General features: G+C 50.9%; 1 protein-coding gene and 1 long non-coding RNA gene across 5 annotated transcripts in view; both read right to left on the bottom strand.

The window, feature by feature from the left end:
- The window catches only part of WFDC1 (WAP four-disulfide core domain 1), a 33,983-nt gene extending 21,933 nt beyond the window's left edge, over positions 1 to 12,050 (bottom strand). Inside the window, exon 1 of one of the 3 annotated variants that reach the window (XM_050772841.1) lies at positions 11,217 to 12,050. In XM_050772841.1, the coding sequence (XP_050628798.1) occupies positions 11,217 to 11,360 (144 nt within the window). In that variant the 5' untranslated portion in view covers positions 11,361 to 12,050. The remainder of the gene's footprint in view (positions 1 to 11,216) is intronic. The other 2 variants (XM_050772843.1, XM_050772842.1) reach the window with 2 other exon arrangements.
- A 2,098-nt stretch (positions 12,051 to 14,148) lies between these two features.
- On the bottom strand, positions 14,149 to 24,944 carry LOC126944372 (uncharacterized). Of its 2 annotated transcripts, none has more exons than XR_007722037.1 (4): positions 24,856 to 24,944; positions 22,165 to 22,237; positions 19,004 to 19,127; positions 14,149 to 15,300 (listed from the first exon to the last, which is right to left on the bottom strand). It is a non-coding gene; the product is annotated as an uncharacterized LOC126944372 (long non-coding RNA). The 2 variants fall into 2 exon arrangements; XR_007722036.1 differs by lacking the exon at positions 24,856 to 24,944 and adding an exon at positions 23,855 to 24,250.
- Between the last annotated feature and the right edge of the window lie 906 nt (positions 24,945 to 25,850).

The raw sequence follows: 25,850 nt of genomic DNA, 5'->3' as shown, positions 1-25,850 counted from the left end.
AGTTCACTTGATTTTTATTCCTTTTATTATTATTGAGATAAGGTCTCACTCTGTCACCCAGGCTGGAGTGCAAGGGCACGATTTCGGCTCACTACAACCTCCACCTCCCAGGCTCAATCAGTTCTCATGCTTCAGCCTCCCAAGTAGCTAGGACTACAGGTGCCTGCCACCATGCCTGGCTAATTTTTTGTATTTTTAGTAGAGATGGGGTTTTGCCTTGTTGCCCAGGCTGGTCTTGAACTCCTGAGCTCCGGTGATCTGCCCGCTTCAGCCTCCCAAAGTGCTGCTGTTACAAGTGTCAGCCACCACGCCTGGCTCCTTTTATTATTTTTAATCAATGGACTTAGAAGCCTCTCATCCCATAGTAACTTCATTCTTCATCTCTTCCAGTCTTTCTTCACTTCCCCTGTATCCTCCCTCAATTCACTCACTGATGATTTAGTGAACGCCCACCATCTCCATAGCATTAGGTTAGATGCTCAGCAGGTGCAAAGGAAACCTAAGGAGCTCCAATCCAGCTGAGGCTGCAGATACACATATGAGAAACCCACCAGTGAAATGTGGGATTGGATAACCTCCTCATTTCTGGATAAGACCAGGGCAAACAACTCGCAGAGTTCCTAAGAGAAGGGGCCATGCGGAAACAGCCGCCTAGCGTGTGCAAGAGCACTGCCCTCGGAGGATCACCTGAAGTTGCCTCCAGCCCTCCCCGGTAGGTACCACTGCTGTCCCCATTGCATAGGTGAGGAAACAGAGGCACGCAGTCACCATACAAAGACACCAGGCTTAGAGCCTGGGCTGTGTGATTCAAGCTCACGGCAAGGGAGGCAGCATTTAGTAAGCTCTTACTATGTGCTGATGCCGTGCTGGGTCCTCACATATCGAATCTTCAGTGTCACCCTCTGGAGCTGCTGCTATTCTAAAACCACTTTACTGATGAGGAAACTGAGGCACACACACAAAAAACTAAAAGCATTTGCCCAAAAGCAAGCAGCTGTGAAGTGTCAGAGGCAGAATTCGAACCTGGGTCTGTCCTACTCCTCCAGTGGCATTCCTAACCCAGGAGCCTGGAACTGGGAGCTGCTTCCCAGCGGTGCCTGTCAATTTCTTCCCATTCCTTCAGTCCAGGGGCTCCCTCCCCCTCCCAAAGTGTTCCCTCTGCCCTCCCGTGGCCCAGCCCCAGCTCAGGGTGGAGTCAAAATGGGGGATCCAGGTACATATTTGTCCTGGCCCCCTCTTTGCAGCCCTTCCCTCCCAGCTTATGTTGCCTCTCAGATGAAAACAAAATAATGCCGCATGAAATCCCTCTGAGAAAGGAGGACACTCACCCCAGACGGACAACGCTTTCGTGAAAACCGCAGAGCAACCCGTGATTTCCAGCTTTGATTTTCATTCCTGCTCAGGGATTGTATAGTAAGTCTATTTCAAAGCAGCCACTGAGCACACATTCATTGTACAACTCAGACAAGAGCTCTCCAGTTCTGTATGCCTTACCTGGATGAAAATGATTCCCGGCCGGGTGCGGTGGCTCACACCTATAATCCCAGCACTTTGGGAGGCCAAGGCAGGTGGATCACCTGAGGTCAGGTGTGACGGGAGACCAGCCTGGCCAATATGGTGGAACCTTGTGTCGACTAAAAATACAAAAATTAGCCAGGCGTGGTGGCGGGCGCCTATAATCCCAGCTACTCAGGAGGCTGAGGCAGGAGAATCACTTGAACCAGGGAGGCAGAGGTTGCAGTGAACTGAGATGGCACCACTGCAATCCAGCCTGGGTGACAAGGGTGAAACTCTATCTCACAAAAAAAAAAAAAAAAAAAAAAAAAGGATTCCCTTAAGATTTTCGATCTGGTGGCTATTTTGTTCATATAGATGAACAAAAAGATTTGCAAAGCCATTCTGCCACTGATATCCCTAGGAAGCAGGTGGGGAAATACCCATTCTGGGCTCCGGCAGTGGGAACCCTAATTCAGCAAGTCCAAGTCCAGATTCTATTAAAGCAAACAAGCTGGATGTGTAACCAAAGGAGGCTGGATACATAAGTGAGGGCACAGGGAACACCACACAGGCCTTAGAAAGGAAGATGCCCGGGCGTGGTGGCTCACGCCTGTAATCCCAGCACTTTGGGAGGCCGAGGTGGGTGGATCACAAGGTTAGGAGTTCAAGACCAGCCTGACCAAGATGGTGAAACCTCCTCTCTACTAAAAATACAAAAAATTAGCCAGGCATGGTGGCGGGCGCCTGTAATCCCAGCTACTTGGGGTGAGCCGAGATTGCGCCACTGCACTCTAGCCTGGGCGACAGAGTGAGACTCTGTCTCAAAAAAAAAAAAAAAAAGGAAAGGAAGATGCCAATCTACCATGTTAACATACTTCCCACAGATTATTAAGTGAAAATGCAACATATAAAACAGTGTGAATAAGCCAGACACCAAATAGCACATACTGGATGATTCCATTTCTATGAAACGTCTACAAAAGGCGGATCCATAAAGACAGAAAGCGGATTGGTGGTTGCCAGAGGCTGCAGGAAGAGAGAAGGAGAATTGAAGGCTAATGGCTGCAGGGTTGCCTGTAGGCACGACCCTGTGAATATACTAAACACCACTGAATTGTACATTTGAAAGGGTGAATTGTCTGTCATGTGAACTTCATTTCAATAAAAGAAATTTGAATCAGTATGAATAAAATACCACTAAGAAAAAACATGTGTGCTGTAACTGCTTCATGAAACAATCTAGACAGACGCCCCAGAATGTCACCAGAGTTTACATCTTGGAGGAAGAATTCAGATCATTTTTACTAATTTATAACTTTCTCTGTTGTCTGAATTTTTTTTTTTTTTTACAGTAAACGTCGTTCTTTTAATAATCAGTAGAAGAATTTATAAGCCATTTCCATTTAGGGAAAAAGAATCCAATCTTCAGAGCTGCCATCAAATCTACCCACATCCCTCCCTCAGTGCTCGCCACCCCCTTCCTTCCACATGCAGGAGCTTTTACCCTTCTTTGGAAAGTTCCAGCAGCTTAGCGGCCAGACCAATAGAAATGCACCCCAGCACTGGTTTGCATGGTGGAGGAAGAAAGCCAATTTTCCTCTAAGTATTACTTGCTCTTCCTCTGGAATTTGGACGTCAAACATCTAAAAATATGTCTCTCACTGGAACAGTGGGCTTAGAGTTCAGCGTGCGTAGATGAATGCCATTTCCTGGTGCCCGGCGCCCTTAGCACTGGGCCCTGGGGACAGAATTTGGCACAAGGTTAATAGGACTTCCTCAGAGGGAGACCAAAAAAAGAGAAATTCACAAGACTGCAAACTCGACCAACTCTTCCCGACAATGTCGTTGTCAATCAGTGCACCCGAGAGTCCTCTAGAACTTTCCATCCCCTCTATTCTGTTCCGGAAAGTTTTAACATAATTTATTCATTCATTCAATAGTAAATTCATAATTTCCAGGCCCACTGCATTTCAGGCACTGGGCTGGAAATGGGGAGTTCCGAGTTAAATCAGAAGACATTGGCCCTGCCTTCATGTGGCTCAGTTTCAGGACAAGTCACAGACACCGCACCAAACAGCACACAGATAAGACGAACGAATTGCTTTTTGTGGTCATCTGCAAAAGCAGTTAGAGAGAAACCTAAACAAATCATACCAATAACAACAACAGAGCTAAATGCCAAGAAGGAAGAGCTGGGCTGTTATGCAAACGTTTAAGGGAAATCATAACGAGGCGTTTGCGGAGAGGCCTCGGAGGAGGTGGGCACGAAGCTGCCATGGCCCACGAGCCAGAGTGGGCACCGTGAGCGGACACTTGCTGAAAGGCTGCCTCTTGGTGCTGGGGACACAGAGGACTCACAGGGACTCTATGTGCCATCACAGAATTCCTGAGAGGTGTCTCAGGTTCTCGCTGCTTTTTAGAAAAATTACTGTGGTAAAATAAATATAACATGCAATTTTCCATTTCAGTCATCTTAAGTGTGCAAGTTGGTGGCATTAATTAGATTCATGATGTGTGCAACCACCTCCATGAGCTATTTCTGCGGCTTTTTCATCACCCCAGGCAGAACCTCTGTTCTTATCAGACAGCTGCCCCCCATTCCTCCCTCCCCTAGTCCCTGGCAACCACGAATCTCCTTCCCATCCTGCTGGATTTGCCTCTTCTGGACATTGCATCCAAACAGTGTCACATGCCTGTGGCCTTTGTGTGTTCAGCATCATGTCTTCGAGATTCATCTGTGCAGTGGTGTGTGTCCAGGCTCCGTACCTTTCTATGGCTGAGTTCTAGTCCCCTGAGTGGACAGATTGCGATGTGCTCAGCCCACGGGCATCCATCTGCCTCCGCCCTGTGGCTCCGGTGAGTCCTGGCACAGAGGTGTCCTGCTTTCCTGTCTCCCTCTCCCGGGTGATAACCACACAGGGACCTGGGACGCTTCTTTACTTGTTGATGTCCACCTGGAATTTCAGGGCTGGAACCTCAGATGAGGAATCTCAGGCCCAGCGAGGAGAAAGTGATTTGTCCAAGGTCCCCCAAAAGTCAGCTATTCACGGACTTTTCATTCCTTCCACTCGCCCATCCATGCCAGGTTCTGGGCTAGACACCAGGGTGTGGCCAAGCCTACAATGAGTTTGCTTCACATCAGTACGACACACCCCCTCTCTCTAGCACCCAGGCAGCTCCGGGCCTTTCCTGGGGTTCTCAACCATGAGCCCTCGAGGCTCCCTCCTGGGTGCTGCTGGGGGTCTCTGGAGCCCACTGAGCACCCGCTGACCCCCAAGACAGAAGCATCTTAATAGTCTTGATGATGAAGTCCTGCAGGGTGTGAGCTCACATGGTTTGAGGAGCAGAGAAAGCTCCCAGAGACTGGGGATATAGTGATAGCCCCACCTGTCCCCAGCCAAAACAGCACAGATAAGTCATTCTCTTCAATGGTCTCACTTTCCTTGTCAGTGAAATGTCTCTCAATCAGGGTTGCCAGTTGCAATCAACAGAAGCTAACTCCCTTCCGTCCCAGAGCAGGCTGGATTCGTGTCCCAGGGAGCTGCAACAAAATGCCACACACTGGGGACTTCAAACAACAGAAGTGGATTCGTTTCCAGTTCTGGAAGCCAGAAGGCCAAGACCCAGGTGTTTGGCAGGGTGGGTTCCTTTGTGGAGGCTCTAAGGAGAAAAGCTTTCCATGCCTCTCCCAGCTTCCAGCGGTGGCTGGCCGTCCCCCACGTTCTCTGGCTTGTAGGCGCATCACTCTGATCTCTGCAACGCTCTGTCTTTCTGTGGCTTTCTCCCCCTTCGTCTCTGCTTCTGTGTCTCTTCTCCTTTGTTTTGTTTTCGTTTTTGTTTTGGGAGATGAAGTCTCATTCTGTTGCCCAGGCTGGAGTGCAATGGCACGGTCTCGGTTCACTGCAACCTCCACCTTGCCTCCGGGGTTCAAGCGATTCTCCTGCCTCAGCCTCCCAAGTAGCTGGGATTACAGGCATGCACGACCACGCCCGGCTAATTTTTGTATTTTTAGTAGAGACGGGGTTTCACCATGTTGGCCAAGCTGGTCTCAAACTCCTGACCTCGGGTGGTCTGTCCACCTCGGCCTCCCAAAGTGCTGGGATTACAGGTGTGAGCCACCACGCCTGGCCTCTTCTCCTTTTCTTATAAGGACACCAGTCATATTAACTACCCACCCACCTCCAGCATGACTTTGTCTTATTTTGACTAATTATACCTGTAATGAACCTGTTTCCAAATAAGGTCACATTCATAAGGACCAGGAGTTAGGGGTTGGATGTATCTTTTGGGGGACACAGTTCAACCCACAGCATGGATCTGACAGAATTTGAGGGCAGGGAGTAATTTGGGAGGGGATACCAGGAAGCCCCATTTGGGGAGTAGGGAAGCTGGGCAGGAAAGGGAAGGTGCCCCTTCAGGGAGTGCTAAAGGGCAGGTGGCTACCTGGGCACTGGAGCTCAAACCCAGTGGACCTTGGAGAAACCGTGTGGAACACTCCTCACCCGTGTCCCACCAAAGGTGAGAAGCCAGCCGGGCCATCCGGCTCCAGTTCCATTTGCTCCTACAGGTGTTACCTCCCCGGCACCTTGGCCTGCCTGTGTGTGGGCTGAGCATGCTTCTGCAGCCAGAGAAAGCCTTCAGGCCAGCAGACACAGATGCTTACGGTACAAAGATGAAGGTGAAGGTGAAGGTCAGAACTCATGGAATGGTGAGAGCACAGCTCCAGGCCATCTGCCTCTCCCACTCTTGCTATCTCAGCAAAAAATAAAAGGATATTTGGAAAGCTTTCAAGAGCTCACAGAAATAATGGGGGAAAGGAGAACTAGGTTGGGGAACTGAGGAATGCGAGTTGTGTGGGCCACTGCTGGCTCCTACGGTCCCCTACTGCTATTAGCACGGGGGTGCCTCCAGACAGATGGGCCCCCCTGTCTGGCAGGATGCATTTGAAAGAGTAAGTAGCATCTGTTGCTCCTGGCTGCCCCTCAGCAGGACAGGCATCTCTGGGCAGGGTGCAAACTGAACCACCATTTCCAGTTGCCCCGGTTGGGTGCTTAGAGGGGAAAACAGACCCACAGTCACACTGACAGCAGGGGCCGTCCTGCCCAGTCCAGAGGCTGCGCAGCACCCAGACCCACATGTGGCTGCCGTGGTCCCCACCTGGTGGATTTGTCGAGAGGCTCCCAAGCACGAATGCATGGCAAATGCTTATCCTGACACAGCATAAGCGCTCAGTAAATCATTGTTCTCAGGAGTTTTATCTAATGCCAGGAAAGAAAAGCCAAAAATACCAACTCCACAGAACTGACTGAGCTCCATGGAAAGGTTATTGGACTATTTACAAACATTTTGCTTCTGTTTTATTCAGTCTCATAAATATTTGGTTCTGGAATGGGGTTTTTTGTTTGTTTGCTAGTTTGTTTGTTTGAGATGGAGTTGCACTCTTCTTGCCCAGGCTGGAGTCCAATGGCACGATCTCGGCTCACTACAACCTCTGCCTCCCAGGTTCAAGCTATTTTCCTACCTTAGCCTCTCGAGTAGCTGGGATTACAGGCATGAGCCACTGTGCCTGGCCGGGAATGGGTTTTTAAATCTGTCCGTAGTACACATCTAGGGAATGCAGTTCTGTGCCAGGCAGGGAACCATAGGCTCCATGGCCTTTTTACTGAACCCTGCAAAGAAGGCACAGCTGTGTCCCATGCTGCAGATGAAGAAACTGAGGCTCAGATAGGAGAAGGAACCTCCGGAAGGTCTTAGAGAGAGAAGGTGGGAGACCCAGCACTTCTCATTAGAAGCCTCCCCTAAGGGCCTCCCATGGGAATGGAAGGCAAGAGACTCTCACCCCTCCTCAATGCCTCCCTTCTGGCCAGGTCTGGTCTCCCAAGCAGCTCTCAGATGCACCACTTCTGCCTGTGAGCTGAGCCTCGGCTCCTGCTGAGCCTTCTTCCAGGAATGGCCTTCCTCCTCCTAATTCCTAATCCTTCCCCAAGCTCCAGTCAGGGTCCCTTCCTCCCACGGGAATGGAAGGCAAGCGTGCTCGTCTCTGGCACTATCTCTGCATGCTTAGACCAACACGCATAAACAGCACTCAGGACATTAACCGACCCCACTCTAAGAGTCCAGTCCCCTACACAAAAGTCACTCTGCTGGGGGACGAGGCTTTGACAAAGCAGAGCAGGCTACCGGCAGCCATGTGCTTGCTCAGGACTGAGCCACCAGCTCTCCGTACGCAGCCTTGGCCAGTTTCCAAGGTGTACTCACAGCATGGTTGATTTCAGGCAAGCCACGTGAGGCCACTGAATGGCAGTAGGAAGAGATGTGGAGTACCTTCTCTCCTAGTCATACCACACGGATGCAAGAGACATAAAACTCCAGGAGCAGAGAGAATAGCAAAATGGAGCAATACAATTGGAAAGTGACGCATTTCTAATAAGAAGTATTTCCTGGCTGGGTGCGGAGGCTCACGCCTGGAATCCCAGCACTTTGGGAGGCCGAGGCGGGTGGATCAGCCGAGCCCAGGAGTTTGAGACCAGCAAAATTCCATCTCTACTAAAAATACAAAAAAGTAGCCGGGCGTGGTGGTGCATGCCTGTAATCCCAGCTACTCAGGAGGCCTAGGCACAAGAATCACTTGAGCCGGGGAGGTGGAGGTTGCAGTGAACTAAGATCGCATCAAGAGACTCTGTCTTAAAAAAAAAAAAATTCTTTCCTTTCTTTTTAATATAAATGATTTAGTTGTAAGTTTATATAACTTAATTTGTGATCATGGCTGTGCAGAGCAAAAGTGGCTCTCCAGAGGGGGTGCAAGCCAGCTTCAGCCCATCCCCAGCGTCTCCTCACCCTGACCAGCCCATAGCCCTTGAGGGACAAAGCCCAGGCTGAAGGTCTGACTCAGCGTAGGGTCAGAAAGTAGTGCCTCATGGGGAAGTCTCGACTTTGAGCATGTGAGGGCTGCTTCCTATCACCCCTAAGTCCCTGTCGCGTGTTTTGGTGGAAATTAGAATCACAATGAAAAGGCCATGAAAGTTGTAAGTTCTCCATCTTCATTTCGCAGGTGAGGACTGAGGACCAGAGAAGGGCAGTGAGTGGTCCAAGATTGCACAGCACATTAGAGATGTTGCTGTGATGAGTTCTAGGCCAGGCGCTCTTCCCAGCCCTCCCTGTCCTCTGAGCCACAGCCAACAGCCTGTCTTTGCCCAGGGCTTTCTGTGAGGCACAGTTGTTCTTTTTTTTGAGACAGTTTCACTCTTGTTGACCAGGCTGGAGTGCAATGGCGCGATCTCAGTTCACTGCAACCTCCGCCTCCTGAGTTCAAGCAGTTCTTCCACCTCAGCCTTCTGAGTAGCTGAGATTACAGGCATGTGCCACCACGCCCAGCTAATTTTGTATTTTTAGTAGAGAAGGGGTTTCACCATGTTGGTCAGGCTAGTCTTGAACTCCTGACCTCAGGTGATCCACCTGCCTCGGCCTCCCAAAGTGCTGGGATTACAGGCGTGAGCCACCGCGCCCTGCCGGCACAGTTGTTCTGCGTAAACCTCGCCTGTGTCTAGGCGCTAAGGAAGGAGGCCAATATCTGTTGATAACCAGGGAGTTTCAGTTCAGCGCGGGGCCAGTTCAAAGCACTTGCATCCTGACCAGTGGTGGCTACAAGAGAATCAGCTCCTGTAGCCCACCCAGGCCTGTGTTTCAGAGACTCCCCCGAATCCCACGTGCACATCAACCCCGACCGTCCTATGTGGATGTCACAGTGCTGGCTCCTATGACATCTTGGGACGTGGTGGAGATAAAATCAGATGACATATTGGGAATCTCTCTGTGGTTGTAGAACCAAAGCACTACAGGTGAGGGTTAAATCATCCTGTTGCACCAGAGAAGAGCACAGAGGAGTCAATACAATCTGAGAAGAGACTCTCACCTTCCTCATTGCTTCCCCTCTGGCCAGATCTGGTCTCCCAAGCAGCTCTCAGATGCACCACTTCTGCCTGTGAGCCTCGGCTCATGCTGAGCCTTCTTCCGGGAATGTCCTTCCTCCTCCTAATTCCTAATCCTTCCCCAAGCTCCAGTCAGGGTCTCCACCTCCTCCAGGAAGCCTTAGGTGACTACACCCTCTCACGTGAGCTTTCCCTTCTCCAAGTGCCTCATCATTTCACTCTACTACTCTCTCCACCTCTTGGAGGCCTCCTGTCTCCCACCACGAGCACGTGGCCAACATGGAGACTATGAGCGCTGGAGGCCCAGATTTGCCTCAGTACAGTTTCAGACACCCCACCGTGCCTGGGGTCATTAATCATTCTCCCTTCCCTCTTCTCCAGCTGGCAAACTCCTATTTATCCTTTAAAGCCCCAGGTCCAATGTCCCCAACCCTGAAAACCCTGTCCGACTCTCTTGGGGAAGAGCTGCACACACATCCCCTGCTACCACTGCATCTGCTCATAATTCACCCACAAGAATGTACCAGGTGCCAACTTAATGGCAGGCACCAGGGGCACACGCTAGTGAAACAGAATCCCGCCCTACCCCAAGGAACCTACATGCTACCCTGTTAGGCAACACCAACCAAAGTCACAATTATTTGATTGAAAGCTGCCAAGATGTACTGCCAGCTTGCTCTGTTGCAAAGACGTTCTGCCTACTGAGTCATTTAATCCTCACGCAGGTGCTGTGGGTGCCAGCATTACCTTCTCGATCCCTCTGTGTGCTGACAGTGTCCTGGCTCACTCTGTCCCTGCGGATCTGTGATCTCTGGGGAGCGGGAGGAAGCAAAAATGATAGGCTCCTCCACCCCATTCTCTCTCCTAGTTCCCTTCCCGCTTTATTGCTTCCTCAGCACTCGCAAACTGCACACACTAATAAATGAGATCTCTCTCATTTATTCTCTGCTGCCCCCAGCCCCCCAGTGAGTTCTCCAGGCAGAGATCTGAGGTCTGTATCCCCACAGCCTAGGACAGTGCCTGGTAAACGGTGGCGACCCAGACACAGTTGTGAGAAGGAGTGCATCCCTCTCTCTTTTGCAGATGAGATCGCTGGGGTTCAGAGATGTCAAGCAGCTTGCCTGAGAGAAGTCACACAGCTAATGAGCAGCAGAGCCCGATTCACACCAAGACAGCTGGCCCCAGGGCGTGTGTTTCTTGCCACTCGCTGCCTCGCACCTTCTCTTTGTACTGCCGTCGTTTGTCACCCAACTGCCTCTGCACCTCGGTCACGCCACCCTTGAGGATGGGGGCTGGTACCTCCTTCATCTTACACCCACAGGACCCCAGACAGTGCCTTCCCCAGAGCGGTTTCTGCTAAATTCTGTTTAGCAGAACGTATTCACTCTGTTTGCAGAATGAATAAACAACCACATGAATGCGTAAGTATATTTCACAAACATTTGGTACTGATCATGGAGACGGAATGCTCCGTTTAAGTCCTGGGGCTCTGAAATTAGATGCTGTCTTTCAGGAGCGTGTATACTTTTGTAATAAGGCAAAAGCGAGGCACGATTCTTTTGCACACATGTGATGTGTCTTTTGCCTCTTGACTCACAGGCAAGGGTCCTTTTCGGGGGGTGAACCCCATCTGCCCACCACACAACTCAGACACACACGGATAGGAAGACGCCTGCCCTGCCACGTTTTGGGACAGCACTTACAGGAGAAGGCAGTGTCCAGGGATCACCTCTCCTCAAGGCTGCCTCCCACCCACAGAGGCTGCCCAGTCTCCCCATCCCAGGCACTTACACGGGATTTCTCGGCCAGCCTCGCAGGCAATGCCCGTTTCCAGATATTCTTGGCAGAGCCGGCGTGGAGCAGAAGTAGCGAGAGGCACAGAGCCTGGATGATCTGCCTCCTGCGGCTGCCCGGCCCCACGCTGGTTAAAGGCATTTCCTCACTGGGCAGCAACCTTCCAGACGCACACAGAAGAGGGGCCCCCTCGCCGCGTGGGCCTGCGAGTGGGGACAGGAGCGTGCACAGCCTGCTGGACTTCCTTAGTTCCACCCAGCAGAGTCCCTCGGATCATGTGTCCGCATCCAGCACATGCCCCTTCCTCGATGGTGGCTGGCCTGCCCGGTTATTTTTAGCTTGCCCTATAACATCTGGCCCCAGAGGCTCCGACCAGGGCGTCTGCAGTCCAGGCAGCTCAGTGGGCGGTGGCAGCAGGAGGAGGGGGCACCAGCTTGCTTGGAGACGTGGCCGGGAGTGGCCTGTCACTCTCCACTCTCCATAATGAGCACTTCCTTGCAGGCTGGGGCGGTCTCCTCCCGAGGAGGTGTGCTTGATGCAGGGCTTGGGGCTGGACATGCAGGGGAGTGCAGCAGGATGGATGGGGGCTCGGCTGTTACCTTGTTCACATTTCAAGCTGGGCTGACAAACTATCTGCCCATAAAAGCTCCTTTGGAAGAGGCTGCTGGACGGGGACTGGCTGAGGGTGTGGCTGTGAGGAGACGACTCCCACCCTTGCACCCCCCAGGGTCCTCCTCTCTGATGTGGGCCTGTGGGTAGTTCCTCATAGCGTGTGTTTCTTGTGAGATTTAAATGAAATTGAGCACAAGAAGTGTGCTGTCACTGTCAGCCTGTGTATCTGCACATGTGTGCATATGTGTGTGCACATGTGTGTGCATGTGCACGTGTGTGCTTTACAGGAATGTAGCACAGTGGGCTCAACATTTCACAAACTTTATATTCCCTTGTCTGTTCTCAGCACTTCCAAGACAGATACTGGTTCTTTGTTTTGTTTCGTTTTTTGAGATGGATCTCGTTCTGTCGCCCAGGCTGGAGTGCAGTAGCATGATCACAGCTCACTACAACCTCTGCCTCCCGGGTTCAAGCGATTCTCCTGCGTCGGCCTTCCAAGTATCTGGGATTACAGGCATATGCCACCACGCCTGACTAATTTTTGTATTTTTAGTAGAGACTGGGTTTCACCATGCTGGCCAGGCTGGTCTCAAACTCCTGACCTTAAGTGATCTGCCCGCCTCGGCCTCTCAAAGTGCTGAGATTGCAGGCGTGAGCCACTGCACCTGGCCCCAAAACAGATACTGTTTTGATGCCCACTTTACAGATGAGGAAACAGAGGGGGCTGCCTGAGGTCATGCAACAGCAGCAGAGAGGAGGCTGGAACCCAGGTAGGTCAGACGCTGTGGCACCCCCTAGGTGAAGCAGAAGGGACCCAAGCACTAGGCTTGACGCAGCTGCCTGATCCCAGCTCAGCCTCTGTGAGACGCTGGAAAGCCTCTTGCTCACGGTCCTCAGTTCTTTCATCTGTAAAAGGGGCACGTGAAAGCACCTGCCTCATGAGGTTGATGTGGGGCTACAGGAGAGGGTGCCAGCCGTGCCCAACACTTGCACAGAGTGAGTGCTCGAGAAAGGTCGGTTCCTCCCTCCCTAGAGACCCTCACCCCCCACCCCCTGGCCAGCACAGCCTTTAGAATGCCCTGGGCAGGCTGGGCGCGGTGGCTCAAGGCTGTAATCCCAGCACTTTGGGAGGCCGAGGCGGGTGGATCACGAGGTCAGGAGATCGAGACCATCCTGGCTAACACGGTGAAACCCCGTCTCTACTAAAAAATACAAAAAACTAGCCGGGCGAGGTGGCAGGCGCCTGTAGTCCCAGCTACTCGGGAGGCTGAGGCAGGAGAATGGCATAAACCCGGGAGGCAGAGCTTGCAGTGAGCTGAGATCCGGCCACTGTACTCCAGTCTGGGCGACAGAGCGAGATTCCGTCTCAAAAAAAAAAAAAAAAAAAAAAAAAGAATGCCCTGGGCAGGTACCATCAACCCCTCTCAGCCTTTTGGTGAATGACAATAGTAGCAAACACATATAGTCCATGTAGGTCAGGTGCGGTGGCTCACACTTGTAATCCTAGCACTTAGGGAGGCAGAGGATCCCTTGAGCCCAGGAGTTCAATACCAGTCTGGGCAACATAGTGAGACCCCATCTCTACAAAAAATACAAAATAAAAAACAGTAGCCAGCCGTGGTGATGCACACCTGTAGTCCCAGCTACTTGGGAGACTGAGACGGGAGGATCACCTGAGCTTGGGAGGTTGAGGCTGCAGTGAGCCGTGATCACTTTGGGAGGCCAAGGCGGGCAGAACACTTAAGATCAGGAGTTTGAGACCAGCCTGCCCAGCATGCTGAAACCCTGTCTCTACTAAAAATACAAAAATTAGCCAGGCATGGTGGCACATGCCTGTAATCCCAGCTACTTCTTAGGCCGAGGCAGGAGAATCACTTGAACCTGGGAGGCAGAGGTTGCAGTGAGCCGTACCACTGTACTCTAGCCTGGGTCACAGAGCAAGACCCTATATCAAAACAAAACAAAACAAAACAAAACAAAACAAACAAACAACTTAAAAACCATCTAGTCTGTGGGTTAGACAATGTTTGAAGCACTTCCTGCATTTTAATGCATTTAGGTCTCCTATTAGCCTTATAAGCAGGTGCTGTCTAGGGCCCCATGCACAGAGTGGTTAAGACACTTGCCCAGTGAGCAATGCAAAATTTAAGTTCACCATCAGAGTCCTGTAAATGCAGGAACCCAAGAGTGAGAGTCTTTTTACATTTTAGACCCTAGATGCCTCCTTTGCCTCCCACTGGGGCCAGCCCTGGTCGTTACCTTACCCTAGATTCTAGAATATTCGTTCATTTCTTCATCGGGAAACTACTGGCTGAGCCCTTATGGGGGCCTTGTCCAGGGTGCTGTACTGCCTCTTCTTTGAGCTTTTTGGGACACAGTCTCAGTGCCCCTCCCTGCAGGGTGAGGCTGTTTATTTAGAAGCCAGGAGTCACCCACATAGGTGATTTGGAGCTGCTACCCCTACCAGGACGACCTGGAACAGGTCCTGCCCCATCTCTGTGCCTCTGTTTTCTCATCTGTGAAACAGGGATAAGGAGCCAGAACCTACCCGCAGGTTTGCCACGAGGTCCAGCTGCACTTACGCGACGATCTAGGCTTAGCACATGCTTGCTGTTAGGAGATGTGCGTTCTGCGCCACCACCTCTTGGGCCTCCTCTACCCTCACCCTGTTGCCCAGGCAGAGTGCCACCCTTGGCCCAGGTTCCATTTGAGAAACTTCCTGCTCCTTGGAACCTGGGGTCTCGCACTCTCCTAAGGCAGCCAACGCCTCCCAAGTGGTTTTTGCTCATCCTCCATCTCCTCCACCTTCCCCTTAAAAGGTAGGCGTTTCCGGTTGATGTTACAGTCTTGGCCCATTTCCTGCCTTTCTCTCTCTCTCTCAATCCCTGGGTGGCCCCATTTCTGCCAAGAGTATGACTCCCCTCCCTCTGGGTAGATGAGGTTCTAAATGCCCTCTCTCAGCCTCCTTGCTGGGCAAGGCGCCAGCCCTGTGCCCCTGCAGCGCCCTCCACCTGGAATGCTTTTCCACCCAGCTGTGGCATTCCTCACCCATCACCTCCTCCAGACTTTTGCTCACGTGTCATTTTCTTGCTGTGGTCCTCTCTGACCCCGGGATTGAAAACCACCATTTCCATACCACTGGGACTCACGCTGCCCCTCTTGGTTTTATGCTTCTTCACGCTCATCTCCACCTGACAGATTCTGTATTTTACTGACTTTGCTTTCTGTATTTGTTGTCTATGTCTCCACACTAGGATGTCAGCTCCAAGGGGGCAGCTTTTGGGGATCTGTTTGTTCGCTTTGGAATCGCCGATGCCTAAGCAGTGCCTGGTACAAAGCAGACACTCAATAAAGACTGTGGAATGAAGAGTCATGCATAACACATTTCATCTGCCTGCTTGATGGCTCGATGTGGCTGTTGCTCTCTGACTGTACTTCCCTGTGAAACACGGTTGGTCCGAATTGAGATCTGTCATAAGAATAAAATGCAGACCAGATTTGGAAGACATAGGAGCGCATGTGTCTTTATGACAGAATGAATTACTGTCCTTTGGGCATGTTCCCAGTCGTGGGATTGCTGGGTTGAATGGTAGTTCTACTTTAAGTTCTTCGAGAAATCTCCAAACTGCATTCCACAGTGGCTGAGCTAGTTTGCCTTCCCACCCACAGTGGATCTCGCTCTGTCGCCCAGGCTGGAGTGCAGTGGCGTAATCACAGCTCACTACAACCTCTGCCACCCGGGTTCAAGCAGTTCTCCTGCCTTGGCGTTCCCTTTTCTCCACAGCCTTGCTAACATCTATTGTTGGCTGGGGACAGGAAAAAAAATGCCAACATTTCATTAGGAGTTTTTATGTTGGTTGTGCATTCAACTGTTAATGTTTATGCTATATTGGGTTAAATATAGTATGGTATTAAATTAACTGTACCTGTTTCTTTTTTGAGATGGGGTCTCACTATGTTGCCCAGGCTGATCTTGAACTCCTGGGCTCAAGCCATACACCCACCTCAGCCTCCCAAAGTGCTGGGATTACAGGTATGAGCCACTGCACCCAGCTTCATACCTGTTTCACATGGCTACTAGAAAATTTACAATTACACATGTGGCTTGCCTTAAGTTTCTACTAAGTGGTGCTGGTCTGAGATATCAAACTCCCTCTCTAAGATTCAATCCCCAAAGGACAGTAATTCATTCTATCATAAAGACAAGTGCACTCATATGTTTGTTACACAGTGCTATTCACAATGGCGAGGACGTGGAATCAACCTAAGTGCTCATCAGCAGCGGACTGGATAAAGAAAACGTGGTATCTGTACACCATGGAATACTGTGTAGCCATAACAAACAGCAAAATCATGCCCTTTGCAGCAAGGGCTCCAATGGATGGAGGTAGAGGCCATTATCCTAAGTGGCCCAATGCAGGAACAGAAAACCAAACACCACACGTTCTCACTTGTAAGCAGGAGCGAAACATTGCATACATATGAACATAAAGATGGAAACAACAGACACTGGGGTCCAGTAGATGGGAGAGGGGGGAAAGTGGACATGGGCTGAAGAGTCACCCGTTGGGCACTGGGACCCCAAGGCTCAGCAGCATGTAATTTACCCATGTCACAAATCTGCACATATATACCCTTTAATCTGTAATAAAAGTTGAAATTTTAAAAAAGAAGAACACAGACTCTGGAGCCAGCCTGCTTGGGTGTAGATACCTGCTCTGACACCTCCCAGCTGTATGACCTTGGGCAAGTGACCTGCCCTCTCTGTTCTTTGGGTGACTCATCTGTAACATGGGAGTAGCATACCTGTCTCACAGGGTTGTCGTGAGTGTTGAATGAATAGTATGTAGAAGACGGTTGTACATGTTCCTCTGTCCTCACTTGACCATAAACTTTTGAGGACAGGGCTGAGTGTTGTCCATCTCCGAAGCTTTCTTGGGGACATGGACAGGAACCTCTTTTAGTGAGCATTTCCTATATGCCTGGCACAGTGCTGGGCTCTTTAGATCACCATCTCCACTTCTCTTCATCATGCTCGCTCTGCTATAGCTTCTTCCTTGACAGCTTCCACCCCAGGGCCTTTGCACAGCCCCCCAGTTGCTCTCTCCCCAGACACCTGCTTAGCTGGTCCCTCAATTCCTTCCAGTCTGTGCTCCAATTTTGCTTTCTCAATGAGGCTTACCCCAACTGAACTTTTAAAATCACCATCTGTCTCTTTTACACCACTGTAAATTCCCAACCCCTTTTGTCCTGCTTTCTTTTTCCATAATGTACTTATTATGTTTATCACTGATTGTCTCTTTCCCCGTGGTAGTCAGAATCATGGGCCCTTAAAAGATGTCCACATCCGAATCCCTAGGATCTGTGACCATATGGCCTTGCCTGGCAAAAGGGACTTTGCAGAAGGGATTAAATCAAAGATCTTGAGATGGGGAGAATATCCTGGATTATCTGGGTGGGACCAATGTAATCACGAGGGTCGTTATAAGAGGGAAGTAGAGAGTGAGAGTCAGAGAAGGAGATGAATGGTGGAAGTCGGGTGGGGGTGGAAGTCAAGGGAAAGTTGATTTGACACGGATGCTGTGGCTTTGGAGATGGAGGAAGGGACCAAGAGCCAAGGAATGCAGGCGGCCTCTGGAAGCTGGAAAAGTCAAGGGAAGTGATCCTCTAGAACCTCAGAGGGAGCACAGCCCTGCAAACCCCCAGAGTTTACCCCAGCGGGACTCAGATAGGACTTCTAATCAACAGAACTGTGAAATCATAGACTTGTGAACTTGTTGAGTTCACAGTTGGTAAATTACATGATGCTGAGGCTTCAGATCCCAATGATCCCATCACCCAGGCCATAAGCAGAGCACCCAATGGGTGGTTCTTCAGCCCATCCCCCCTTTTCCTCCCTTCCCCATCTAGTGGTCCCCAGTGTCTATCATTCCCATCTTTACAATCACTTTTAGTCAATGTTTAGCTTCCACTTGGAAGTGAGAACATGTGACCTTTGGTTTTCTGTTCCTGCGTTAGGTCACTTAAGAGCAAAGCCTCCAGCTCCATCCATGTCACTAAGTTTATGGTCATTTGTTACAGCATCAAGAGGAAGGTCGTACTTTGGGAGGCTGAGGTGGGCAGATCACTTGAAGTCAGGAGTTCAAGACCAGCCTGGCCAACATGGGGAAACCCCATCTGTATGAAAAATACAAAAATTAGCTGGGTGTGGTGGTGGGAACCTGCAGTCCCAGTTACTCGGCAGGCTGAGGCAGAAGAATTGCTTGAACCTGGGAGGTAGAGTTGCAGTGAGCCAAGATGGCGCCACTGCACTCCAGCCTGGGCGGCAGAGCCAGACTCTGTTAAAAATAAATAAATAATTAATTAAAAATTTAAAAAAAGAGGAAGGTCCTACATCCACAAGCGGGATATAGGCTCTGCAAGGTCACGTATCTGCATCTCTTACTGCCTGCAACCCAGCACCTTGCACAGGGACTGGGTGGCATCAGCCCTCAGTAAGTCCCAGACCGATGGACAGAATCAATGTCATCATCCTGGCCCCGTCAGGCATGATCCCTGTTCTATAAAGCAATGGAAGGCCACAGAATTTAGGTGCATTTTCCAAAGTCCGAGCTAGTGACTGAACTCCAAAGTGCTTTCCTCAATATACACAGGGCTTGGCACACATGAGGCACTCAATAAATGTCCTTCAATTGAGCTATCCACTCCGCAGCGGTGTTCAGACGACAGGGACCCAGGATGCCGAGCAGTGACTCTTCAGTTAATTTCTTGCAAACATTAACTTATAAAACCACCTCCTGAAGCCTTTGACACAAGAAAGGTAACTACTACTCGGAGAACACAGCAGTACTGCAGGTCTTGTGTGCGAGGAGAAAAGCTCCAAGAGGAGAAATAAACACAGAACAAATCTGCCAGGGAAACCAACTGCTTTCCTTTGATCAGCGACAAGGCAGGACTGCAGCCTGACAGCCGGGCTGGATGCTCCCAGCTGGGGCCTGAGGTTGCTCCCCAGGGCTTGCGTGCCATCATGATTTCAGGGCCACCACCCCTTCCCGGCTTCCCGCCAGGCTCAGAACTTTATGTCCCAAGTGGCAGAGGCCCTTCTAGTTTATCTGAGCTCTGGCAGCCTGAACTTGATCCCAACTTAGCGGGCAGTCCTCCTGGGGACTCACCAACTCATTACTGCAACTTCCTGCGGATCTGTGGGCGAGGTTTCCTCTGGGAAGGCCTTGGAACTGGCTGGGCCTCTCGTCTCCTCTGAGCTGGGGTCTGACCTGTGCTGCCGGCCAAAGGCTTCTGTCCCTCAGAAAAAGGAGGAAAATGTTATATTTATTTATTTATTTGTTTTATTTTATTTTTATTATTATGATTTTTGAGACAGAATCTCACTCTGTTGCCCAGGCTAGAGTGCAATGGCATGATCTCAGCTTACCACAACCTCCGCCTACTGGGTTCAAGCGATTCTCCTGCCTCAGTCTCCCAAGTAGCAGGGATTACAGGCAAGTGCCACCAAGCCTGGCTAATTTTGTATTTTTAGTAGAGATAGGATTTCTCCATGTTGGTCAGGCTGGTCTCGAACTCCCGACCTCAGGTGATCCGCCCACCTTGGCCTCCCAAAGTGCTGGGATTACAGGTGTGAGCCACCGTGCCTGGTTGTTATCTTTAAAAATATAAAGGGCACAAGTGCTTCGATGCCTTGCTTTAAGGAGGCAGAGGACATGCTCCTAGGTGTAGAGTCCAGGAAAACATCCTTACTGCCAATAAAATGCCCCGACCTGGTCACTGAGGCCTCACATTCCTTTCCCAGGGAGATAGAACCTTTTTTCCATAGTGATCAGATCATGCAAAGGGGACAGGCAGCATTAATTCACACTTCACACTAAAATGTGAATGACTTCCAGCAGAGAGAAACATACCGGCACGAGGAGGCGGAGCAGAGTACACCCATTCATTCATTCAAGTATGTGAGTACTTACTATGTGTCATGCCTGAGGACACCAAGGAGAGTAAAACCAGGCCCAGCCACAGCCCCTCTAAGGCTCACTGCCACACGGAGGAGCCAGATATTAATCAGTATTTTTAATAATCACTCAGATGGTACCATTTCGTGCCACACATGGTTTTGAGGGCTTTAAAAATAATCACTCTAGCCGGGCATGGTGGCTCATGCCTGTAATCCCAGCACTTTAGGAGGCTGAGGGGAGCAGAACACATGAGGCCAGGAGTTCAAGACCAGCCTGACCAGCATGGTGAAACCCCCTCTCTACTAAAAATACAAAAATTAGCCAGGTGTGGTGGTGCGCGCCTGTAGTCCTAGCTACTCAGGAGGCTGAGGCAGGAGAATCACTTGAACCCAGGAGGCAGAGGTTGCAGTGAGCCAAGATTGTGCCACCGCACTCCAGTCTGGGCAACAAAGCAAGACTCTGTCTCAAAAAATAAATAAATATAACAAAATAAGAACATTCACTCATTTAACCTATGACAACTCTTCTAGGTGAGCACTATCATCACCCCCATTATACAGATAAGGAAACTGAGTCTTAGATTAACAATCAAGTGGTTTTAAAACAGTCACCATTCATCCATCAAAACTCTGATAAGTAGGTTCTCCTACCATCCGCACTTTACAGACAAGGGATGAGAGTCAGAGAGATTAAGAATTTGTCAACTGAGCACAGTTCATCAGTGGCAGAGCTGGATTCGAACCCAGACACTGGTGTTCAGAACCTGTGCTTGAAACCCTTACATGATACGCTTATTATAGGAAGGTCAGGTGCAGTACGGGCACAGAGTAAGGGATTTGACCTAGCTGGAGGGATCATGGAGCCGAAGGCAAGAGAAGGGCTAGAGCCCGCTGGCCATGGGGAGGAGAGGAAGGAAGAGGCCGGCAGACCCTAGGTTTGGGCCTTGCTTGAGTGGTAGGATGGCACCATCCAAACAGAGGCACATTAGGTGACCAGCCCTAGCGCTTCTGCCTTTGCAGGCCCCTTTCTCTACTGAAAAAAATACATTCACAATCATCTTTTACAGGTGCATTGATTTAAAAGATGAATAATACAAGCTGGATTATATTCTTTTTTTCCGCCCTATTTTAGAAAAATTAAAACACCTTCCCGGGCCCCTCCAAGTCTCACGGACCCTGGACACTGTGCCTGCTGTGTCTCTGAGAGGAATCAGCCCTGGATCCAACCACTGTGCTGTGTGACTTGAGGCCAGCCTTCACACTCTCTGAGCCAGGAAGTCAGGAAAATTAAAGGAGACAGTGTAGATCAGCCCAAAGGCCCTCAGCACTTAGGAGGTGCCTAATTCACAGCGGTTCCCTCCTCACTGTGGCCTTCGCAAAGAGCAGGGAGCAGGGATATGGGAAAGGCCCCTCCCATTGCACAACTGGCCTTTAGGCGGGCCCCGCCCAGCCCCGCTCCCAGCTGTGAATGGAAACAGATGTTCCCTGGGGCTGCCTTCTTAGAGAGCCAGACCTCGACCCCACTTCATCCCTGCTGCCCTGTTACTGACCTTCACTTATGGTCCTCTCCCCCTTCCCACACAGTCCTCCCAGGCAGGGGACTCCGAGTCGCTTCCTCACACTCCAAAGAGCCTGCTCTTCTCCCTCTCCCGCCCCCACAGGGCGCCCCACCCAGAGCCAGGCCACCCAGAAACTGAGCCCTGGGCTCGGGTCAGCACGGCCTCCCATGCTTCATTCTGCCATGTGGGGTTGCTGCAGGAAAACATGGTCGTCCTTCAAGCAGTAGGACGCCGGGAAACCAGGAGTGCGTGAGTCCAAAAGCCCAGCTGGCCTTGCCACCCTTCCCCCGACCAAACCCAGGCCCAGAACTTCAGCAGACGCAGCCCGTTCCAGCTGCAGGGGCTGGGCCTCTGCTGCTCTTCTATTGATTTTAAGCTCAGGACCTGGACGACCCCTAAAGTAGGGCTTGTGGCTCAGTCATTTGTTTTCATTTTTCCTCCAAAAGCAAATCTGATTGCGAGACCCACCCCCACTCTCCCACCTCCCACGCTGAAAACCTTGCCCCTGCCTTCTTAGGACAAAGGCCTTGAAAGACGCAGCCTTTTTCAGCCCGGCTGCACACTGACATCACCTGCAGCAGGTGCGTTTCAACAACACCCACAGCCGGGTTCACCCCACACCGAGTGAATCAGAATCCGACTCAGTTACATCCCAACCGGTTAGTTCCAAAGCTCACCCATGATTCTACTAAGCAGCCAGGGCCAGGAGGCCCAACAAATCTGGCCTCTCCCCAACCTGCCCCCACCCGCTCGGTGCTCCCTCTCCCTCCTCCCAGCCCAGCACAATGACCCTCTCCGTGTGCCTACTCACCATGCACTCTTCGCCACACAGCCTTTGTGTATACCGTTCTCACTCCCCAGGGCACTCTTCCCTGTTTTCTTTGCTGAAAAAATTGTTAAAACTTTCACATATCTCAGCCCTTAGCAAGACAGTTGGTCCCTTTCTCCTGGAAATGTTCCCTGATCTCCAGGCCAGCTCAGTTCCCCTAGAAAAGACTTTCCTAGCCCCTTGTCCCACTGCTTGACAGCACCTGTGCAACCCCGAAGGTGGAAGTGACATTTTTGTCTGTCAGTGCCTGACTCTGCCACGGGACGGTAGGCACCCTAAGGACAGGGACTGAGTCTTTTTTTCTTGTTTTTGTTTTCCTTCTCATCTACCGTGCACCTAGCACACACAGTAGCTCAGAGAATGTTCACCGAATGCATGCGTGGGCGCTCCTGCCCTGACTTTGCAGGGACCTCCTCAGACACCCAGCAACCTGAGGGTCATCCACTTCCCAGACCTGGTTGGCCTGGCCCCCGCATCTGCAGCAGCACAACATTGCAAATGTACTAAATGCCATTGAATTTTACACTTTCCAACAGCGAACTTTTTGTTTTGGAGATGGAGTCTCGCTCTGTCTCGCCAAGGCTGGAGTGCAGTGCTATGATCTCGGCTTACTGCAGCTTCCCCATCCCGGTCGCAAGCGATTCTCCTACCTCAGCCTCCTGGGTAGCTGGGATGACAGGCACGCGCCACCACACCTGGCTAATTTTTGTATTTTTAGTAGAGATGGGGTTTTGCCATGTTGGCCAGGCTCGTCTCAAACCCCTGGCCTCCAGTGATCCGCCCGCCTTGGCTTCCCAAAGTGCTGGGATTACAGGTGGGAACCATGGTGCCCAGCTTACAATGAGTAACTTTTTGAGTTTTACTTCAATGAAAAATAAGGTAGAAAGTAAAAGGACCTGGCTAGCAGAAACTGATTTGAGGACTCCACGCCCCACACCCCAAGTCAGGGCAGGAAAACTAAGTGTCAGCCCCCCAATGTCATCACTTCTGTCAGTCCATCGCTAATCCTCCCCACCCCGCTGTGGTGGGCTGGTTGGGGGCTCAAGGTCCTCTGCAGTGGGTCAAAGTCAGACAATCCAGGAAGATGTTAGTGTTGGCTTCATAAAAGCTGATCCAGACAGAACCATTCAAAGCTGTCACTTGCCAGGAACGTCATTAACAAATAACCAACTCTAAGTCCAGAAAAGCTGGATGTCAGACCATCCCCCTGTGCTGATGCGTCTCCCAGGAGGTGGGCTTGCAATTTCACAAGCTCTTCCCAGAGGACACCAACTTTCCAGAAAAGTAACTGCTTCCCACCTTCCTACACACCAGTTCCACCTGTGTTTCTGGGGATGCCCCACGGCGGGCCCTGGTGATGAGGGGTAGGGGTCCTGGTAGGCGAGGTGACCTGGACAAAATGTGAGTGGGATCCCTCCGTCATGAAGGGGGCCATCAGTCGGAAGGCAAAGATCATGAAGACCGATGCTGTAAGGACACAAAAGCCTAAGAAAGCCTGGGAAAGTGACTTGAGACATGTTAGGGAATTGGAAAACCCCCTTAAGACAGGGCGTGAAGGAGCGGTGTCCAGGGGGTGACTTCTAAACCCACAGAGGAGAGGAAGCTGGCCAGTCACGTAAGTGGAGGCCGTGGTGGAAGGAATTTCCCGGACACCTGCCCCTGGTCCTAATACCTGCTGGACTGGAAACTCATGAGGGTCTTGAGGGGCAGGAAGGCTCTTGCTGGATCCAGAGATGAGTGGAGAAATTGAAGGGCAATGGCAGCAGGGTTTCAAAGCCAGCCCCTCCTTAGTGGTGATGGCAGCTGATATCCCAACAGCCAACCAGGTATTCCTTCCCCCTCTTATTGGTGATTGGTTCAGGAATCAGTCTGTCGTCCGATTTGGACCAATGAGGTGGGAGGGATGTCAGGTTAGCAGCTTCTGGGAAAGTGGTCCTCATATCTCAGAGATGCAGGAAAGTGATGGTTCAGGTGCACATCTGGACTTTACTCAGTAGGGATACGATGCCCAGATCTGCAGCAGCCACTCTGTGACTGTGAGGAAAGCCAGAGTGTGAGACCAACACTGAAATGATGGTGTTTGGCAGTGGGGGGACAAGCCGGGGGGCGGGGGGACGACCCTGAGTCCTTGGTGACATCGCTGAGCTGTTGAATTTAGTCAGTCTCGGAGCCAGCCTACCTCTGGACTTCTTGCTACATGGGACAAACTAATCTTCTTTAGGGTTAAGCTAGTTGAGTTGAGCTTTTTGTTGCCAACCACCAAATACATCCTGACTGATACACACCACGTTCTCATCCAGCCGGACTGACGAGCAGCTGTGAAAGCAGAAGGGAAAAGGGAAAAGGGAGTGAAGTGACTCATATTTCATGAGCAACTACTGTGTGCCCTACCCTGTAGGTCTCTCCTTAATCCTCTTTCCAGCCCTTTGAGGTACATATTACTATTGTGTCCCCACTTAACAGAAGAGAAAACCGAGGCTGAGAGGTGAAGACACTGCCTGATTCCACCCAGTGGGACTGGGATGTGAACCCAGGTCCACTTATGCACCTGGCCAACCTGCTTTCCGGAGAACAGTGACAGAGCTGCCCTGGCAGGGAAGGGAAGCCTCAGCTTGAGCTGAGCCATCTTTTTCTGGGAATATCCCTTGTTACCTAAGAGCTGAGGACACTGACCTGCCTGATGATCCACAGCCATCCAGAGCCAGGAGCCCACCCAAGAGAGATCAGGAGCTCAACTTGATGCCATTCAACCATGGACCGCACTGTCACGACCTGCATGGAGACTCCTCATGGAACCCCTCCTTCTTCCTTCCTGGAGGTCAGTGACAGCTTGGAGTGATCCATGGGACAGCAGAGCACACTGAGCTCTCTGATGCCCTTCCTGGCAGGGACCTTGGGGAACACGTTAGCATGGCAGGAGTTTAAAAAAATAAAAGAGAAAGAAAGAGTCCTTGATCCTTATTATGCAGCTCCTGGTGCAAATAAATCTATTGCTTGCAAAAACAAGCTGTCCGATAATAAATCACAGTGTGATGGGCGCATAAATCTGGAACTCAAGCTCCCAGCCGCTGCCTGGCCAGGCATGCAGGGCTCACACACAGCAGGCCTGTGGGAAAGGTGACAGCCCCCGCCCAGGCCCACGCACCTGCTCAGCCTCTCCCCTTCCTCAAGAACCGGCTTCCCGTGGTTTCTCTAACGCTTATTTTTTATTTTATTTATTTATTTTTCAGATGGAGTTTTGCTCTTGTCACCTAGGCTGGAGTGCAGTGGCACGATCTCAGCCCACTGCAACCTCCACCTCCCGGGTTCAAGCGATTCTCCTGCCTCACCCTCCCAAGTAGCTGGGATTACAGGCTCCCACCACCACGCCCGGCTAATTTTTATATTTTTAGGAGAGACAGGGTTTCACTGTGTTGGCCAGGCTGGTCTCGAACTCCTGACCTCAGATGATCCACCCCCCGCTTGACCTCCCAAAGTGCTGGGATTATGGGTATGAGCCACTGCACCTGGCCTATATTTTCATTCTTCTAATAACAAAGGCACAGGTTTTTTATTAATCAGTGGGAAAATGGAAACAACCTTGGATGTTGAAAACAGAGGAGATGCAGAGAATTGGCTATACAAGGAAGAGAAGGGCCAAGAAACCACAAAAGGGGTGACAAGGCAAC

Source organism: Macaca thibetana, chromosome 20 (genome assembly GCF_024542745.1).
Source record: "Macaca thibetana thibetana isolate TM-01 chromosome 20, ASM2454274v1, whole genome shotgun sequence".
NCBI classification, from domain to species: Eukaryota; Metazoa; Chordata; class Mammalia; order Primates; family Cercopithecidae; genus Macaca; species Macaca thibetana.
The sequence above is the reverse complement of the archived record's forward strand: the minus strand, read 5'-3'. Positions and strand labels throughout refer to the sequence as shown.